Raw genomic sequence first — 19,877 nt, 5'->3', positions numbered from 1 at the left:
CACCCTCGCACCACCTACATCCCATCTGCCAGCAAATCCTACAAGTTTGTCCTAAAGACACCGGAACTTGACCACCTGGTGCCCCTCCACGGCTGCCAGTGCTCAGCACGGCCGCCCTGCCCTCTTACCTGGACCATCCAAACTGGGCTCCCTGCTTCTGCTCCCCCTCCCTGCAGTCTCTGTTCTCGACACGAGGGCCAGAGGGATCTTTTTAAATGAAAGATCGTGTCCTTCCCTCAGCTCAAAACCTCCCATACGTTCCCATTTCAGAGTAAAAGACAAAGGCCCCAGGCCACCCTGTCACCTCCCCAACTCCTCCACCCTCCACTCCAGCCCTGCCCCCCGCAACTTCCTTCCTAGTCATCAAGCTGGTGGTTCAGTCCCATTCCGGGCCTTGGCACCAGCCGTGCCCTCTGCCTGGAATGCTCTTCCCATGCCATGCACGCAGCTCGCCCCTCACCCTCCGAGCCCGTGCTCGAATGCTACCTTCTCACTGATGCTGACCACAGCCTCGCTTTTGAAAATGCTCTCCCCTCAACCAGCTTGTCCTGCCTTTTTTTTTTTTTTTTTTCTATAGCATTTGGCACCTAACATACGAGCTCCGAAGCTGGGAGACTTGGATCCAAGGCCAAATCCAGACTGTGTCCTGTTTTTTGACAGCCCACAAGCTAAGCATATGGAAGTTCCCAGGCTAGGGGTCGAATTGGAGCTGTAACTGCCAGCCTACATCACAGCCACAGCAACAAAGGATCCAAGCCAAGTCTGCGACCTATGCCACAGCTCATGACAATGCCGGATCCTTAACATACTGAGTGAGGGCGGGGATCGAACCCGAAACCTCATGGTTCTCATTCAGATTCATTTCCACTGTACCACAATGGGAATTCCAGCTTTTACATGTTTAAAGGAGTCATAATATACAGATGGCCAACAAGTACATGAAAAAATGCTCAACATCGCTGATCATAAGAGAAATGCAAATCAAAACTACCACGAGATACCACCTCACACCAGTCAGAATGGCCCTCATTAACAAGCCAGCAAATAACAAATGCTGGAGAGGGTGTGAAGAAGAGGGAACCCTCCTGCACTGCTGGTGGGAATGTAAACGGGTACAGCCACTATGGAGAACACTTTGGAGATACCTTAGAAATCTATGCATAGAACTTCCATATGACCCTGCAATCCCACTCTTGGGCATATATCTGGACAAAACTCTCCTTAAGAGAGACACATGCACTCACATGTTCATTGCAGCACTATTCCCAATAGCCAAGACACGGAAACAACCCAAATGTCCATCGACAGATGATTGGATTAGGAAGATGTGGTATATATACTACTCAGCCATAAAAAAGAATAACATAATGCCATTTGCAGCAACATGGATGGAACTAGAGACTCTCATACTGAGTGAAATGAGTCAGAAAGACAAACACCATATGATATCACTTATAACTGGAATCTAATATCCAGCACAAATGAACCTTTCCACAGAAAAGAAAATTATGGACTTGTAGAACAGACTTGTGGTTGCCCAGGGGGAGAGGGAGGGAGTGGGAGGGAGTGGGAGGGATCGGGAGCTTGGGGTTATTGGATACAACTGGGAATGGATTTGCAGGAAGATCCTGCTGAGTAGCATCGAGAACTCTGCCTAGATACTCATATTGCAGCAGAACAAAGGTGGGGGGAAAAATGCATACATGTAAGAGTAACTTGGTCCCCATGCTGTATAGCGGAAAAAAATTAAAATAATAAAACAAGAAAAAATGAATTAAAGTTAAAAAAAAAATAAAAAATAAAAAAACAAAGGCTTTGAGTTCCCATGATGGCTCAATGGTTAGCGAACCCGACTAGCATCCGTGAGGACGAGGGTTTGATCCCTGGCCCTGCTCAGTGGGTTAAGGATCCAGCGTTGCCATGAGCTGTGGTGTTGGTTGCAGCCGTGGCTCGGATCTGGTGTTGCTGTGGCTGTGGTGTAGGCCGGCAGCTGCAGCCCCAATTGGACCCCTAGCCTGGGAACCTCCATACTAAAAATATAAAAAGACCAAAAAAACAAAGGCTATGTGACAGACCCGCTGGCTACAGAGCCTCAACATTTCACTCTCAGGCTCAGTGGAGGAAGGTCTGCTGACCCTGGGGAAGGAGGACTGGTCACTGTGGTCAGTGACCACGGCCTTCGCGAGGCCAGGATCTTCCCACTCACGGCCGCCTCTGCAGCACCTGACCCTCGCTGCTCAGGGAGGGTGTGCATAAAACATCTGGGGGATGAGGAATAAGCCTCAGTTTCCTCATCTGTACAACGGACACTGAAAATGCCTACGTGCAGCGCGGTCAGCGGAGCAGAGGAGATGGGGGGTGTGAAGGTGTCCAGCTTGGTGCCCGGCGGGGGCAGGACCGCTGGGAAGAATAGTCACCTGGTGGAGAAGCGGTACAGGTCCAGCAAGGGTTTGCAGAGCCTCCTCAGTGCCCGGGAGAGTGCAGCTTCAGCCCAAGACAGCAACTGCGGGGTGGCCTGGGGGCAGGGGGAGAGCCGTCAGGGCCCTCCCCAGGTGCCCGCCACCTCCCACCCTCCCCTCACCCGGCCTCACCAGCTCCAGGGCACCCCACGTGGCCTCCAGCGCCGCCCCAATGGGCCTGGATCCCCAGGTCCCCGGCGTCCCGGACACCCAGGCCTGCAGCTGCCGCGCAGCCTCCTCGGCCTGCTCCCGCCACACGTCATCCAGGGGCCGCAGCGTCACCTCCAAGTAGGCATCCTTCAGGGTGGCCAGGGGCCCTGCCAAGGCAGCCACCGCCCACTGTGAGGCCTCCTGGGCCTGGGAGCAGGTCAGATGGCACCGCACACGTCCCAGGCCCACGCAGCTCCCAACCCCCTGGCCTCCAGGAAATAAACAGGATCTGTGACCTGGAAGGAGCCTCTGCAGGCCCGAGACTGGCTGTCTGCTACACCTGCTCACGGCGTCGGCCCGCGGCTACATTTCAGGAAGGTACTGACTCTGATGCCAGGGGAGGCTGGGGGAAGGGCCGGGTGTGTGGACCGGAGGTGGGTGTGGCTGGGGGATGAGGAAGCCCTCCGGGGAGGCAGGAGGGTGATTTAGGCAGCCCAGTTCGAGGCCCTCAAATCCCAGGGCTTTGGAGACTCTGCATGTGGGCAATGGGAGCTATAGAAGGCTATGGAGAGTTCCACTTTCCCAGAACTGACGGGAGGGGTGGCTTTCCTTCTGCGAGTCTGCAACAGCGATCTGCGCCAGGCAGAGACCCCTATGTGACCAGGTCCCAGTGAAAAGCCTACAGAGCTCTAACGAGCTCCCTGGCTGACCATCTTTGATATGCACTGTCACACTTCCAACCTGGGGGACTTGAGGCGTCCTGTGCGCCCCCTGCTGGGAGAGGACTCCGGAAGCTCACGCTTGGTCTCACTAGAACCTCCCCTGCACCTGCCCCTCTGCCGCCCGGCTCTGTACTCTTCCTTGTAACACATCACAGCTGCGGCTGCAATTCTGAGCCGAGTCCTGGTGACTCCCGGAGGCTGGGGGTGGCCCGGGGATTCCGACGCAGACACAAGCAGGGGTGAGAGGACATGTGACAGTATGAGCACCGGCCAGTCAGAGGGACAGCCACCCTGGTGCCGGGTGAAGTCCTGGGGGCTCCCTGCCAGGGGGGGCGCTCTGCAGAGAAGCCTCCTCGCCCCGCCCAGCCTCACTGGTGCTGATCCCAGGACCAGAGAGAGGCCCTGGAATCCAGGGCAATGGTCCTGCTAGAAATAAAGCTGTACACCTGGAGGAAACAGGCGGGGGCTGAAGACACAGGCAGCTGTCCCAGAAGAAATAAGGCAGTGGGCATGAGGGATGAGTTTGGACTCCTGCAAGAATGGACACAGTGTTCCCCAAGTCTGAAGGCTACGGGTCCGTGAAAAATAAGGCAGGGGTCTAACTGAAGGCGGGCTGCAGGCTGGCCGGAAATCAGGTGGCCTTTTGGGTTGAACGAGTGCCCCAGGCCAAGGGTGGGGGACTGGGGGTGGAGACCCTGGGACAAGGGTCCCACTGCCCCCGCTCTTGCACTCACGCTCTAGCTCATCCCGCAGCTGCTCCAGCCCCGCCTGCAGCCTCTCCAGGTGTGGCAGCAGGTGCTGTGTCAGTGCCTCCCTGGCCTGGCTCTGGGACCACAGAGCAGCCAGCGCCTGGCCACTCTCCCGCACGGCCCCCAGCCCGGCCTGGCACAGCTGCCGCAGGGGGCCTGTTGCGCTGTCCAGGGCACCTGCTGGCTGCACCTGGGCGGGGAGACGGAGGCAGGATCGACGTGAGGGTCTGGGGCACAGAGCGCTCCAGAAAACCCTCATGTCCTCGAGGGGGACCCCACGCAGCCCCGCCCTCCTTCCCGTTCCCCAAGTGTGGCCCCCTGCACCCCAGAGCTGTCTACCCACCAGGCGCTGGAACCTTCTGACGTAGGCATCCAAGCCGTGGATCTTCTGCTCCAGCCGGGCTTGCACCTGGGCCCCAAGAGCCGCCACCCTGGACTGGGGACACACAGGGACAGGATGGGCCTCATGGGAATGAAGTGGCTCACGGTGCCAGCAGCAGTGTCCAAGGGTGTGTTTGCCACACTACAGGCTGTCTGCCTCGGCTTTCTTGGCGCTGCTGGACCCAAGGGGCTCAGAGCCTGGTGCTGTGGCCTCTGCCCGGGCCAGGGGAGCGGGGGAGGGAGGGCAGTAGGAAGAGCAACCCTCCCCCCAGTCCCAGTCCCAGTCCTCTCACCTCCACGTGGCCCAGCAGGGTCCCCTGGCAGCCATGTGCAGCCAAGCGGAGGCTCTGGTTGGCAGCCTGCAGGGTCAGGTGTCCCAGGGGCTGGACAGGCTGCCCACTGTCCTGGAGCAGGGCCACCACCTCGGTCATCGTCCTGTGGGCACACGCCCGCAGCACCATGCTCTCCTCTTGACTCCCTGGGGCCAGAAAGGGACCTGCTGTTGCACCCAGGCCTCATCCACCTGCCTCCCAGCTGCCCACTCCTCCTATGCTCCACAGCCTTCTATAGCTCCTATTGCCCACAGGCAGAGTCTCCAAAGCCCTGGGATTTGAGGGCCTCGAACTGGGCTGCCTAAATCACCCTCCTGCCTCCCCGGAGGGCTTCCTCATCCCCCAGCCACACCCACCTCCGTCCACACACCTGACGCTTCCCCCAGCCTCTCCTGGCATCACAGTCAGTATAGGTGGCCACAGGGAACTCATCAGCCCTCAGGGCTGGGGGTGCCACCAAGTCCCATCAGGGTTTCCTCTGACTTTGCAGCTCTTGGCACCCCAATCTTGGGCCAAGCTGGGGCCCTCCCTCGGCCATCAAGCCACATCTGGTGCCTGTACTTACCTTCCGCATGGGCCACTGAGGCCTGGAGGCAGTTTGGGGCCCGGGACACTGACAACATTACTTTCTCGTCCCCGTCGTCCACACTTCCCTCCAGGTGGACCAAGCTTTGAGAAGCTGAGGTGGAGACCCTGCCTAGCAGGCTAAGCTGCTGAACGTTGGGGCCGTAGAGCTGGGAGGGAGAGGGCAGAGGCCTGAGTGGGGCCTGGCCCCTGCCCCTGGCCTCTGGCCCCTGCTGGCCCCAGGCCTAGGGAGAGGTGGCTGGGAGGCCAAGGTTGAACCTGCAGGGAAAAGGCCATACCCACCCTACCCCACATCCTCAGGGGCACTGGGGCCCCCACCCCCTTACACAAGGCTCAGAATCCCTACCAGTTGCAGGAAGTGCTTATTAAAATCCACATCCAGGGGCCTAAGCAAGCAGCACATGGCATCCAAGTGGCTTAAAAATTCTCACTACGGAGTTCTCGTTGTGGCTCAGTGGGTTAAGAACCCGACTAGTATCGGGATGAGGATGCAGGTTCAATCCCTGGCCTTGCTCAGTGGGTTAAGAATCTGGAGTTGCCGTGCACTGTGGTGCAGGTTGCAGGCGCAGCTCAGATCCCACGTAGCTGGGGCGTAGGCTGGCAGCTGGAGCTCAGATTCGACCCCTAGCCTAGGAACTTGCATATGCTGCAGGTGCGGCCCTAAAAAGGAAAAAGAAAAAAAAAAAAAAGAGGCACAGGTTGGGATAATGCAGCCACGAGCCATGGAACGCCTGGTATGCTGGAAGCGCAAAGGAAGGATTCCTTCCCAGGGCTGCTTGAGGGAGCAGGAACCTGCTGCCACCTTGATGTTGGACTTCTACCCTGCAGAACCGAGAAGAGGGAATTTCTGTTGTGTTAAACCACCGAGTGGGGGGTAATTGGTCATCGTGGCCCCAGGAAACCAATTCAAGAGCTCTCACTAAACACGCGGCTTCCTGTCTCCTTCCTCTGAGATTTTCAAGTGGGTGCATTGGGTGGAGCCCAGGAATCCTTAGGCGATTTCTCAGAACCCGAGGGGACCCTGGCGGGGTGTCTGCAGACCACACCTGGGGCGTTTGTCCTGGATGGCCTCCTGCATCCCAGCTCCGCCCCAGTCACTGTCAATGGGCCCCCCCGGCTGGGGAGTGCCTGACCTTCCTGATTCATCTCACCAGTTTGGCATGAAGACCAAACTGGCCTGGGAAAGGCCTCTGTCCAGGCCATGGACCCCAAAGGGGCAAGCAGAGAAGGAGTGGGCAAGTGAGAAGCCGACGGAACGGGGTACCCGCATGCGGGGGATCGAGGGCGGGGCAGCCGTCCCCCGGGCGCCCACTGCACCTTGGGCTCTGCGGGACTTGGCCCCAGACCTCTGGTTCTGCAAGTGGGCCTTGGTGCCCCGGGATCACAGATGCAGGGGTGGCCGGGGGCCTGGCTGGCAAATGGGGAAATGAGAGCCCGCCCAGGAGAGGCTTAGAAAACTCTTTTGAAAGCTCCACAGCTCCTGGGCTCAGAAATGGGGGCTGAGCGAGCTCCAGCCAAAGAAATGCCTGGTCCAGCTCTGGATGCTGGAAGGACACCCCTGTCTCAGAGCACCTACTGTGTGCATGTGCTGTGCAAACGCTGTTTCCTTCTCCTCCCAGTAACTCTGCAGAGGATGTGGGATTCGTTCCCATTTGATGGAGGAGAAGATGGAGGCTTTGAGAGGGAGAGTCACAGGCCAAGGTCACCCGGCCAGGGAGACACAGAGCTGGGTGGAAGGCAGCACCATGGAGCACCTACTGCATGCCCGTGCTGTGTGGGCAGAGGGGAGGGGGTGCCCGGAACCCCACCAACCACCCCATGAAATCTATCCAATCCCCACTTAGAGAAGAGGAAATGAGGCTTGGAGAGGTCCCTTCCCAAAGTCACTTGGTCAGGTGGGGGCAAGGCAGGTATTGAACCCAGCTCTGCCCCTTTCCGCCTTCTGGAGCTGCTAGGAGGAAGGAGGGAAAGGAAAAGCCTGGGCCAATAATAGCTAATAATAATAGTAGTAGTAATAATAATAATAATAGCACTGATACTTACCTAGTGGCAACTTTGTATCAGGTACTGTTCTAAGCGATCTATACGTATTAACCTACATAATTCTTGTGATATTAATCGTATGGGCGGCAGGGTAAATGCAATGATTATCTCCCATTTTCCAGGTGAGGAAACAGGCGCAGAGAGGGGAAGGAAGTTGCTAGCTAGGAAGAGGCTTGGCTTGGATTCAAACCCAGGCAGTCCAGCTGTTGCCTCTTGATTATAGGAGCTGCTCTGTCTCAGGGCCTGGGGCCAGGACCACAAGGGGGGGGTCCTACCTACCTTTAAGCTCAGGCCCCCACAAGGGTGCCAGTCTGCAGTTCCAAAACTGGCCACTAGATGGTAGGGTTGCCCAGGCAGTGGTGGTCCACTGGCCAGAGAGGGACAGAGGGCCGTCAAGGCATCTTCCTGTGGGGTGGGCAGCCTGGCAGCCACTCACCTCCAGCTCCCCGGAAAAGTCAGGCATCCGGGGCCTGCTGTGGTTGTGGAGGGTCAGGCCGAGTTGCAGGCCGTGCTCTGGGTCCGGGGCAAGGCCCAGCTGGAATCTGGAATGTAGCAGGAGCTCTCCGCCACCCAGGGAGTGCTCCCCGGAGACTGAGAGGGCCTGGGAGGAGAGGTGGGGTGTCCATAGTCAGGGGGATGTGGTGGCACAGCTTCCTCTCCCCACCTGGTCCACGCCATCATCCCCCATACCAGAACTGTCACAATAGCCTGTCAGATCTCCTAGGCTCCACTCCAGCCCTAGCCCACAGCCCCTCCTCCCCTCAGCATCCAAACAGCCTTTTTGGGGCGGGGGGCACATGGAGGTTCCCAGGCTAGGGGTCGAATCGGAGCTGCGTCTGCGACCTACACCACAGCTCATGACAACGCTGGCCAGGGATCAAACCTGCATCCTCAAGGATACTAATCAGGTTCATCACTGCTGAGCCACAGTGGGATCTCCCAGACTGACCTTTAAAAAATGTAAATCAGACACTCCTCCCTGCTCGAAGCCTCTGCCTGCCCATTGCACTTAGGGGAGGAGAAGCCAGTCTCCCCGGTGGTCGTATGAGTCTTTGTTATCTTCCTAACCTCACACCTCCCGGCTATCTCAATAAGGGCCACCCTGCAGTCCTCAAACCCTAAGCATGCTCCTGCCCCAGGGCCTTTGCACTGGCTATTCCCACTGCAGTTTGCACATGTCAGCTCGCCCTGCTTCATTTCTTCACAGCATTCACCATATCTGACTGCATGTCACACATCTGATTTATCTTCCTCTGCCCACCAGTCTATGGGCTCCAGGAGGAAAGGCACCTGGTCTGTCCCTTTCACCATCCTTGGAACAGGGCCTGGCATAAGTGAGACCCACAAATGCTCCTGAATGGATGAATAAATTGGGGGTTGGCAAACTAGGGCTCATGGGCCAAATCTGGCTCACTGCCTGCTCTTGTAAATACATTTTTATTGGGGAAGGTCATACCTGTTCATTTATATGTCATCTATGGTGGCTTTCATGACCCAATGGCAAAGTTGAATGGTTACAACAGAGACCATGTGGCCTGAAGACCTAAACTATTTACTACCTAGCTCCCTCCCTTTTTTTCCTGCACCCATGGCATGCAGAAGTTCCAGGGCCAGGGATCAAACCTGGGCAACAGCAGTGACCTGAGCAGAGCAGTGACAACACAGGATCCTTTAACTGCTAGGCCTAGGCCACCAGGGAACTCCCTATCTAGCTCTTTACAGAAAAAGTTTGTGACCCCAGGGATGGATGGAGAAATGGGAGGACGGGCAGATGGCTGGCTGGCTGGCTGGCTGGCTGGCTGGATAGTTGGATGGATGGATGGACGGATGGAAAGATGGATGGATGGATGGATGGATGGATGGATGGATGGATGGATGGATGGATGGATGGACGGACGGATGGATGGATGGATGGATGGATGGATGGATGGACAGATGGATGGATGGATGGACAGACGGACAGATGGATGGACGGATGGAAGGATGGATGGATGGATGGATAGATGGACGGATAGATGGATGGATGGACAGATGGATGGATGGATGAATGGACAGATGGATGGACAGACAGATGGACGGATGGATAGACGGATGGATGGTTGGAGAGTGGTTAGATGGAGGTTTGGATGTAGGGAACATGGGTGGGTGGGTGGAAGGCAGGCAGGAAAGACCAATCAACCAGCTAACAAAGCCAGGGGATGAGGAGGTGGGGGTCCCAACACCTCCCCTCTGACAATGATGATGATAACAGCAGCTTTCGTTTATTTGAGCACTCTACTGGTGTCGCATCTTAAACCTCACAATCACTCCACATGCTGGAACCTACTGCATCTTCCATCCCCCTAATGGAACACTGGACGGAGAGGGTCTAGCCCACAGTCGCCCGTGATGATGGCATCCAGCTCCCTCACTGACACTCCATTGGGCAGGCATCCCCTCTTCCCTCCTCACTCCATGAGGCCCTGGGTCCTTTCCTGGGACAGACTTACCTGGGGCAGGTGGCAGAGCCCCAGATGCAGGGAGTGGCGCAGCCAGCGGGTGTAGTCCGTCTCCACGGCCCCCCGGAAGCTCTGTGTGGTGCAGGAGGCCATGGTGCGCTCCAGCGTGGCCTCGGCGAGGATCTTGTCTGGGCCGGATGGCTGGTGCCTCTGGAATGAGAAGGCACCGAGCAGTGGGGGTTTGTCCCATAAGAGAGCATGCCCATGGCCAGCTGCAGTTGGGAGACCCCCACGAGAGAAGAGTAGGCACCAGAAACCCCACTGTCAGAGCCCCGGGGGAGGGGGTCAGCCCCCCAGCGACCATTTCCACATTTTTGTTGGGATCCCTGATGGGGTGGGCCGAAGGAGATCCAGAGGGACAAGGGGACTTTCAGGGCTAGCTGTCCCCTTCTCTCCACGGCCCCGTCCCTGCCCCAGACTCTGCCCCATCAGGAGCCCCAGGCAGGTGGTGATGCTGGGGCGAGCTTGACCCTGACACCTCCGGGAGCCTTAAACCTGACCTCCCCCTCCCCCTCCCCAGAAGCCAACAGGTGTCACCAGCTCCTTCCCCGGCTGTGCCCTGAGGTCTTGCCTCACGCTGGGTGCCTCGCTCTCCTTCCCTCCCCATCAGGGAAGGATTACTGCGCCCATTTCACAGAGGAGGAAACCAAGGCTCACGGTGGTAGAGAAATGAGTTGCCCGGGGTCCCCAGCACAGCTAGCCCTCACACCCAGGACCACCCGACCCTGGGCCAGGCACTTTCTGCAGCAGGAGGTGCTGCCCCTCCCCAGCTGCCCAGGGCCTCACCTCGTACGTCAGGTTCTGCTGCATCTGGCATCGGTCCCAGGACAGATGGAGCCATTGGTGGAACCCGGCTGGGGTCTGGGTTAAGGCCCCACAGGCCCTGAGGGCGCCCAGGCCCCAGGTTTCCTGGAGCTGCTGGGGAAGAGGGAGGGGGGTACATGACAGGGCGGCCAGCGCAGGGCCCGGGCACAGGGAAGGCCCATGCCTGGTCCGCGTGCAGCCCATGCGTACCTGCCCCAGCGAGGCGGCCAGGCAACCCTCCCGGGTGGTGCTGTGTGCCAAGGACCTGTCGGCCCAGGTGAGCTGCATGGTCACAGGCTGCCCTCTGTCCCACGTGAGCTGTACCTGCAGGGAGATGGGACCAGTGGTGGGGGGAGGGGGAAGGGGGGCGGAGGAGAAGCTGATGCCCCCACATGTGTGTAAGTGAGATGGGGCAGGTGGAAGGGCTGGTGGCCCCCTGTCTACCCCTCTAGGGGATGAAAAGTGGTGGGAGGGCGGGAATAGAGACCTGCCACCTAGGTGTGACAGTTCAGAGTCACACCTAGACAGACTGAAGTATTTTTTTTTTTTTTTTTGGCTGCCCCGAGGCACACAGAGTTCCCCAGCCAGGGATCAGATCTGAGCCACAGCTCTGGCAACGCTGGATCCGTAACCCACTGTGCCAGGCTGGGGACCGAACCTGCGCCCCAGCACTCCCAAGAGGCCATGGATCCCGTTGCATCCCAGTGGGAACTCCGAGGCCAAGAGTACTGAGGTGGAAACCTCCTTCTCAACACCCAGGCTTGTCCTTCCCAGAGACAGAAGGGAAGCTGACCCCCCCACCCCCGGGGCCCGTGGGGCTGCTGTGTCTGACTTGGACCCCTCCTGCAAATTCATAGGTGGGAACCTGATTCCCCACGTGATGGCATCAGGAGGCAGAGCCTCTGGGAGGTGATTTTGTTTAAATGAGGTCGGGCGGGGGGTGTCATGAAGGGATAGTGTCTTTCCAAGAGGGATACCATAAAGCTCTCTCTCCCCCCACACGTGAGGACACAGTGGGAGGGCTGCAAGCCAGAGAGAGGTCTCTCTCCCGAACCTGACCATGTTGGCACCTTGATCTTGGACTTCTAACCTCTAGAAATGTGAGAAGCAAATATCTGTGGTGTGAGCCATTCAGCCTGCAGTATCTTTTTTTTTTTTCCCGATTTTTAAGGCTGCACCCGCGACATATGTAAGTTCCCAGGTCGAATCAGAGCTGCAGCTGCCTGCCTGTCATAGTCACAGCAATGCCAGCTCTGAGCCTCGTCTGTGACCTATACCACAGCTCATGGCAACACCGGATCCTTACCCAGTGAGCCAGGCCAGGGATCGAACCCGCGTCCTCATGGATACTAGTCAGGTTTGTTACTGCTGCGCCACAATGGGAACTCCTCTCTCTCTCTTTTTTTTTTAATTTACCTTTTCCTCTCTTCCTTCCTTCCCTCCCTCCCTCCTTTCTTTGCCACCCCGAGGCATATGGAGCTCCCAGGCCAGGGATCAGATCCTCCAAGCCATAGTTGCAACCTAAGCCACAGCCGGGCTTAACCCATTGTGCCGGGCCTGGGATCAAACCTGTGTCCCAGCGCTCCCAGTGGGAATTCCAGCCTGTAGTATCTTAGCCCGAGCTAAGGCCCTGCACGTTCTGCCCTCTCACCTGACCTTACCTCCCCCAATCACTAGCTCACCCCCCATCACCCCCTCCAGTTCTATTTTAATCACCTCTGGCTCTTCCTGAAGCACCCAGCCGGTTCCCACCTCAGGGCCTTTGCACTGGCCCTTTCTTCTGCCTGGACTGCCCGTTCCTCCAGGTTAGCACAGGCAGCTCCTCCTCACTGGCGGGTCCTCAGGTGACAAGCCACCTCCCCCATGAAGCCCTCCCTGACCATCCCATCTAGAGGAGCCTCCCCTGGAATCCCCTCACTTGATTCCAGTGATTCTCTTAGCTCCTTCCTCACTTTCTTCACGGTGCTTATCACAACGCTTAATTCCTTTATTCATGCATTTGCTTGAGTGTGGGTCTTTTTGCCTGGCAGACACCGGCCTCCTGGTTCCATTCCACAGATGAAAAAACTGAGGCTTAGAGAGGTGCTGGGAGCTGCCCCCGGGAGCTGCCTCCTGGTCAGACGCAGGGTCCAGCAGCTCCATTCAAACCCCTGCAGTTACGGACTTAACAAATGAACGCCTCAAGGATGGATCAGACATGCTGTAAGCTGTTCCCCCACTCAACTCTCAGCTGTATCAAAGCAGGGACTGTGTCTGTGCCTCAACACTGCCTGGCACACAGTAGGTGCTTAATAAAGCACCAATGAAGGAATGAAGGGCGGACGGACCCCTTGGGGTCCCAAGCTTCAGGAATCTGTGATTCTAGGGACATGCTTGTCGCCGATAAATAGGATTCTCTAACCCCACCCCCACCCCCTGCCACAGTCCCAGATGCCCCACCCGTGGGCTCAGCCATGCAGCTCACCAAGCTCCGTGACCCCCATGCCCAGGGTCCCTCAGATGCCCGCCCCCCAACTCACCTGCCGGCTCTGCCTGCCGCCCCTGCTCTCCGCACGGCCACAGGCCTCAGCTCGCCGCCAGGAGAGGCTGAAGGGGTGAGCCAGGGCCAGGCAGGCAGCCAGCTGGCCCTTCCCCAGCTGCAGAGAGGAGGAGAGCGCCACCTGGGGGGGGACAGGCTGAGCCTGAGCCGGAGGCCTCACCCAGCGAGGCGTCCCCCTCCCCACCCCCAGTGCAGCCTCTTCCTCAAGGTCAAGGGTGTGAGGGCTGCTGGCCCAGCACTGCAGGAGACCCTCTGGGGGGGGCTTCAGCTCATTTTGCAGAGGAAGAAGATGAGACTCGGAGAGGAGCAGATGGGGACAAACGTATGACAGAGATGGGACTGGGGGCCACACACGTGGTGGCCGGAGGCATCTCATGGGTTCAAATCCCATCCCTGCCTCCCTGTGGCTCTGTGACTCTGGGCCAGTCCCCGTGCCTCTCTGAGCTTCCATGCCATCTTCTAGCAGTGGGGCTGCCACGCCTGGCACATGAAAGGCCTTCAGTGTGTCAGCCACTCGTCTTCCTGCTATTAGTCAGGTGGTGTTGGGCCCAGGATGCCTCCCCCCTGGTCCCTGAGGGGTCGGGCCCAGCCGGGTTGGCCCTGGTAAGGCCCCTTGGGCCGGGCAGTGTCCCACTCAGGCTGCAGAGTGGCCTCCAGCCCCGATGCCTACCTGGTCCTTGCCATCCCAGCCCATGACCAGGTCATCCTGGTGGCCACGTTGCGAGTGCTCGGAGGCCAGGCGGAAGCTGCAGTGTCGTGGCAGGGGGAGGGGCAGCGGGTGGGTCAGTTCCACTGTGGGGGGAGGCAGGTGTGACACAGGGAGGGGCGGGCACATGAGCTGGGGACAGGGGCTGCAGGCCGAGAGGGGAAACGGCTACCCGCTCGGGCAGGGGGCTGCACACTCAGGTAATTGGTCATCCCCAAATCCAGAAGCTCCACCCTCTCCTAGGCCCCCTGCCACTCAGATGACTGGGAGACCCCCACACCTCCCCTCCTGCACCCAGGCTCTGTATGTGGGATGCGGAGTTCCCATCGCGGCTAGTGGTTAACAAACCCGACGTGAGTTCAATCCCTGGCCTCACTCCGTGGGTTAAGGATCTGGCGTGGCAGTGAGCTGTGATGTAGGTCACAGATGTGGCTCAGATCCTGTTTGGCTGTGCCTGTGGTATAGGCTGGTGGCTACAGCTCCAATTGGACCCCTAGCCTGGGAACCTCCATATGGCGCGGGTACAGCCGCAAAAGAGGGGAGGGGAGGGGAGGAGAGGGGAGGGGAGGGAAGGGAAAGAAAAGAAAGAAAGAAAGAAAAAAGAAGAAAGAAGAAAAAGAAAGAAAGAAAGAAAGAAAGAAAGAAAGAAAGAAGAAAGAAAGGAAAGGAAGGGAAGGGAAGAGGGAAAGGGAAGGGAAGGGAAGGGAAGGGGAAGGGAAGGGGGAAAGGGAAGGGAAGGGGGAAAGGAAAGGAAAGGAAAGGAAAGGAAAGGAAAGGAAAGGAAGGAAAGGAAGGCAGGTAGGCAGAAAAGAAAGAAAGAAATGGAATTGGTTTCCTTGGCCCTTAAACCTGGGCTGGCCTTGAGATTTGCTTGTAGAATTTGGTAAAACTGGCCCCACCAATCCCCAGCCTTGGCCTTTACTCTCCTCCTGGCTCTCTGGGGCCCCTGAGCAGCCACCATGAGAACAAGCCCAGGCTGGCCTGCCAGATGGGGACACCACACAGAGAAGAGTCTGGATGTTTCAGCCGAGGCTGCTCTAGACCAGTGACAGCCAGCCAGCCCCTGAACAATTTAGAAAGCCCAGCCGAGATCAGCAGCACCCCTTACCCAGCCTGGGGCCGAATGGGATGCTTAAAACCAGAAGGGCTGCCTCACTGACCCACAGGATTATGAGCAGTGCTAAGTCCTTATAAGTCACTGAGTTTGGGGACATTTGTTACACAGCAGTAGCTGACTGATGCAGTCCCCTACCTGTCTCCCTCTAGGTCCCTCACACTCATGATTTTCCAGGCCCCTTTGAATGGCCCACCCTCACCTGGCCATACTCAGCTGCCCTATGCTCTCATTCCATCATTTTTCTCTTCTTTTTGTCTTTTTCAGGCCACACTCATGGCATATGGAGGTTCCTAGGCTAAAGGTCAAATTGGAGCTGCAGCTGCCAGCATACGTCACAGCCGCAGCAACACCAAATCCGAGCAGAGCCTGTGACCTATGCTGCAGCTCATGGCAACGCCAGATCCTTAACCCACGGAGAGAGACCAGGGATCAAACCTGTGTCCTCATGGATACTAAGTCGGGTTCTTCACTCGCTGAGCCACAATGGGCACTCTCTCATTCCATCCTGGGATACAGCATGGGTGGTACCCTTCCCACCAGCTCAGGTCTCACAGAGGACAGGCTCCCAGCCCTGGACTGTCATCCTTCATCCCCTAACGGCCAAGTCCAACTACCCTGACCTCCTGCACCACTTGACCCCATCTTGTGAGGCCACAAACTGGTCCTGCCTCCATAGACCCCCAGAGCAGGAGTCCCTCTGAGACCCCACTGCAGACAACAGCCACCTTATGCCCTCTGAGTCCTCAGGAAGGGGTGCTGCCTGCCCCCGTACAGACTCGGGGAGGCTGTGCCCAGAGGCAGTGGCACTAACTGGTTCTCAAGGCATCATCTGGTCATGAGTCTAGGGACCCCAGGCCGCATCTGGGCCCCTCCCGCCACAGAGCCCTAACCCCGCATTCCCTTCACCCCTGACCTGCCCACTCCTCTTCTCTGTCACCTCACAGCAGGGGCCACGGCGGCTCAGCCCACCTACAGGCCGCCTGAGCAAGCGCGTGCGCGTGCACGTGCGCACACACACACACACACACACACACGGGCATACACACACTGCCTTGGCGTGCTGCGGATCTTATTTCCCTTAGCAGGGCACGCATGTGGCAGCCAGGACCCTGGGGACTTCCCGGGGCCACCCAGCAAGCCGAGCCTCCGCAGCCAGGGGCTGCGCTGTGTCTCCCGCTTGGCAGGCCAGCAGGCTGGGGTCTGCTCTGTGTTAAGGGGCTCCTCAAACACAGACTGACAGTCTGGGGGTCTGCACACCCCCTGTTGGCGGGGGGACTGTTTCCTGGCAGGCCTCGGGGGTCCCAGGTACCATCGTGGAGACAGCTGCGGGCGGCTCCGTGGAACAGCACTCACCTCCCCCCCAGCAGCCTTCAGCTGGTCAGCTTCGGCTCTGAAACCTCCCGGGCATGATGGGGCTGCCACGCCACGCACACTCGGGGCCCGCCCTCCGGTCTTCTCACACTCGGGTCAAACCCCAGCTCCTCGTCAGGGCCTGAGACCCCGCGGGACCCGGTTCCTCCCACCTCTACCACTTCACCTCCCACCCCCAGCCCCTCGCTCCTTCCTCCAGTCCACTCAGCCACGTGCCTCCCTGCTGCTGCTCCAGCCACAAAGCGCCTTCCCACCCCAGGGCCTTTGCACCTGCTCTTCCTCTGCCTGCAATGTTCTCCCCATGACTTCGCTTTCTTGTGATTCAGGGCTCAGCGTGAACATCACCCTCCTTGAATGTCACCTTCCCAGATCACCCCACTGGGAGGAACCCCGCACCCCCAAACCAAACCCTGCTCGTTTTCATAGCCCTTCTAGCTCTTGGAGATGCCCTGACATTATCTCGGATGCACGTCCTTGCTCACTGCCCGCCTCCCGCAGGGTGGGGACCTGGCCGTCTTATTTCCTGATGGATCCCCAGTGCCTGGAACAGCACCTGGGATAAGAGGGTGCTCAGTGACGATGCTCTGAGTGGGTGAAGGGGCCACCCCTGCTGTGGCCCCTGGGACACTCACTCTGCAGGGCGAGGGTCCCAGTGGGTTTGAGGAAAGGCCCGGAGAGGCTCCCGTTGAGGCTCCCATTGAAGGCCACCTCCTGGCTGTCCCACTGCACCGAGTGGTACAGGACACGGGTGCCACGGGCTTGCTCGTATGAGGTCTGCAGGACCAGCTCCCCAGGAAGGGCGCTGAGCTGGAAGAGAAAGATGGACTGGGTCACTGGGGGTCCTGGCCCACAGTGCTGCTGAAGAAGGAAGGAGAGATGCTTTCAGCAGAGGGAACACAGGAGGGTCTGCAGGGCTCTGCCAGTGCCTTGGGCTGGGTGGATAATGCAAGGGAGGGAGGGGGGGTGGAAAGGGTGGGACAAACAGGAGATGGCACTCCCCCTGCAAGGAGGACCACTGTCCTCAGCTCCACTTCCAAGCTGTGTGGCCTTGGGCTGGTTTCCCAACCTCTCTGAGCCTCAGCTTCCTCTTTTTTTTTTTTTTAAAGGGCTGTACCCATGGCATATGGTGGTTCCCAGGCTAAGGGCTGGATTGGAGGTATAGCCACCCGTCTACACCACAGCCACAGCAATGCCGGATCCAAGTCACACCCATGACCTACGCTGCCTCCAAGAGCAATGCCGGATCCCTTAGCCCACTAAGCAAGGCCAGGGATCAAACCCACATTCTCATGGATACTAGTTGGGTTCTAAACCCGCTGATCCACCACGGGAACTCCTACTCACCTTTAATATGGGGTAAGAATAACAGTGCCGGCTTCAGTGAGACAGTGGGTGTGACATGCTCAGCCCAGGGCTAGACCCGTGGATGGTGCCATGTGGGGGCTGCTGCAGTGGGTGGTAGACTTTCTCAAACATTTAATGAGCAGGTATTATGTCCTCGACCAGGGCTGAGTGCTAGGGTCCAATGATAACCAAGACTAGTCCTGGCCCTTCGGGGGCTCCAGGTTGATGGAGAGAGAGTCACAGAGACAAAAAATGGTAGGACAAGGTGACAAGAATGGCCATGAAAGATATGCAAGGAACAAAGGAACACAGAGAAAGTAGGTGATGAACAAAGCAGGGAAGGGCATTCTAGGCAGAAGGAACAGTCTGTGCAAAGGCTCAGCAAGGGACACTCTCCCTGCTGGTGGGTGCCACAGGTGGAGGGTGGCTCAAGGGCACTGTAGGGGACTTTTGTGGGTAGGAACATAGTTTACTCTCTCTTTTTTTTTTTTTTTTTGCTGTGCCCACAGCATGCAGAAATTCCTGGGCACGGTATTGAACCCACGCCACAGCAGTGACAATGCTGGATCCTTAACCGCTAGGCTACCAGGGAACTCCCATGCTCTTAAATGTCTCTAAAACTCATTGCTACCGCCCCACCTTGGTCCATGACACCATCATTCTCGCCCAGCTCACTGGCTTCCTCACTGGTGTCTCTGCTGCCCCCTGCCGGCCCCTCCCGACACAGCAGCTCAGGGAATCCAAAAGCATCATTTGGATCACGTCCTCAAAAGACCTCCAGGTTGAAAGAGACTAAAATCCAAACTCCTCCCTGTGGCCTGACAGGCCCTGCATGCCTGGACCCCCTCCTGCCCACCGTCTCCCCCTCACCCACTGTGCTCCAGCCCAGTGGCCATTCCTTCAACATACCCGATTCATTCCTGCCCCAGGCCCTTTGCACATCTTGTTCTCTCTGCCTGGAATGCCCTTTCGCCAGCTTGCCAATGGCTGATACTTCCTTGCCTGTCATTGGGGGTGGTTCAAATGTCCCCCCCTTAGTGGGGCCTATCCTGGACACCTGCATAGTTCTCCGTAATTCCTACTCGCATCACCTATTCTGTTTTTTCTATAGGCTATATCATCATCTGGCCTTTTTCCTTCTTATTTTTTGGTCCGTCTCCCCACTAGACTCTACACTTGAGGAAGGACCCATCAGGCCTGTTCCAGGCAATATTCTCAGCTTCTGGAATAGTTCCCGGCTTGGTACCTAGAAGATGCTCAAGAAATGGAAGGGAGGGAACTGACGTCACAGCCCTGCCTGCACCGGATCCTTCCCGGAACCAGGACAATCTCTCTTATTTCAAAGAGCTGCCCCAGGAACCACCCCCTCTGCCCTGGCCCTGGCCCCCTCCACACACCTGGGGGAAGGTCTGTTCCAGCTTGATGATGTTGGCGAGACTGTTCTTGGCAGCTACCAGCCTGGTGCCAACGTGGAAATGATGCTCCTCCATCCTCAAGACAAACGTGCTCTCGGCTCCACCCTCCGAGTATCGCAGCTGGGTTGGAAGAAAAGCAGGTCAGATCTTTGCAGGTGTAACACTCAGGTGTAACACGCTGGCTCCATGCTCTACGTAACCTCTGCCTCCCAAAGCCCCCAAACTCACAGCTCCCTGGATGGGATAAAGGCTGACATGAGGGTCCTGAATCTCCGTTTCAACGACCAGGTGTGACCATGACAACAATCTCCCAGCGCCCTTCACGCTATGACACTGACTTGAAAAGAGCCAGTGGCCCGGGGTGGGCAGGCAAGAATTCTAGCTGTACGATCACTGTAGACAGCGGGACGGGCAAATGCCCAGGACCACACACAGGCATCAGGCATGGCATCCAACATGGCTCTACCAGGTACGGGTGAAGGACCTCTGGCTAGTTCTTTACCTACATGAGCCTCCCTTTCCAACCTGATAAATGGCAATAATGATACCTGCTTTATTAATGGGTTGATATGAAAATTATATGAAATAATGTGCTAACTTCCACATTGGCCGGATAGTGGAAATCACTTAGGGCACTTGCTAAAAATACAGATTTTAGGCCC

General features: G+C 57.6%; 1 protein-coding gene across 1 annotated transcript in view; it reads right to left on the bottom strand.

Annotated features, from left to right (window-relative positions):
• LOC125128411 (uncharacterized) overlaps positions 1-19,877 on the bottom strand; it is a 160,142-nt gene that overhangs the window by 4,546 nt on the left and 135,719 nt on the right. The window contains exons 49-62 of the mRNA XM_047782765.1: positions 19,198-19,335; positions 17,089-17,263; positions 13,933-14,054; positions 13,243-13,383; positions 10,934-11,047; positions 10,706-10,834; positions 9,911-10,069; positions 7,858-8,022; positions 5,359-5,527; positions 4,755-4,939; positions 4,424-4,516; positions 4,066-4,270; positions 2,592-2,776; positions 2,418-2,515 (exon numbers count right to left, since the gene is read on the bottom strand). Of these exons, the coding sequence (XP_047638721.1) occupies positions 2,418-2,515; positions 2,592-2,776; positions 4,066-4,270; positions 4,424-4,516; positions 4,755-4,939; positions 5,359-5,527; positions 7,858-8,022; positions 9,911-10,069; positions 10,706-10,834; positions 10,934-11,047; positions 13,243-13,383; positions 13,933-14,054; positions 17,089-17,263; positions 19,198-19,335 (2,078 nt within the window). The remainder of the gene's footprint in view (positions 1-2,417; positions 2,516-2,591; positions 2,777-4,065; positions 4,271-4,423; positions 4,517-4,754; positions 4,940-5,358; positions 5,528-7,857; positions 8,023-9,910; positions 10,070-10,705; positions 10,835-10,933; positions 11,048-13,242; positions 13,384-13,932; positions 14,055-17,088; positions 17,264-19,197; positions 19,336-19,877) is intronic.

The sequence above is a fragment of the Phacochoerus africanus genome, chromosome 5 (genome assembly GCF_016906955.1).
Source record: "Phacochoerus africanus isolate WHEZ1 chromosome 5, ROS_Pafr_v1, whole genome shotgun sequence".
Lineage (NCBI taxonomy): Eukaryota > Metazoa > Chordata > Mammalia > Artiodactyla > Suidae > Phacochoerus > Phacochoerus africanus.
The sequence above is the reverse complement of the archived record's forward strand: the minus strand, read 5'-3'. Positions and strand labels throughout refer to the sequence as shown.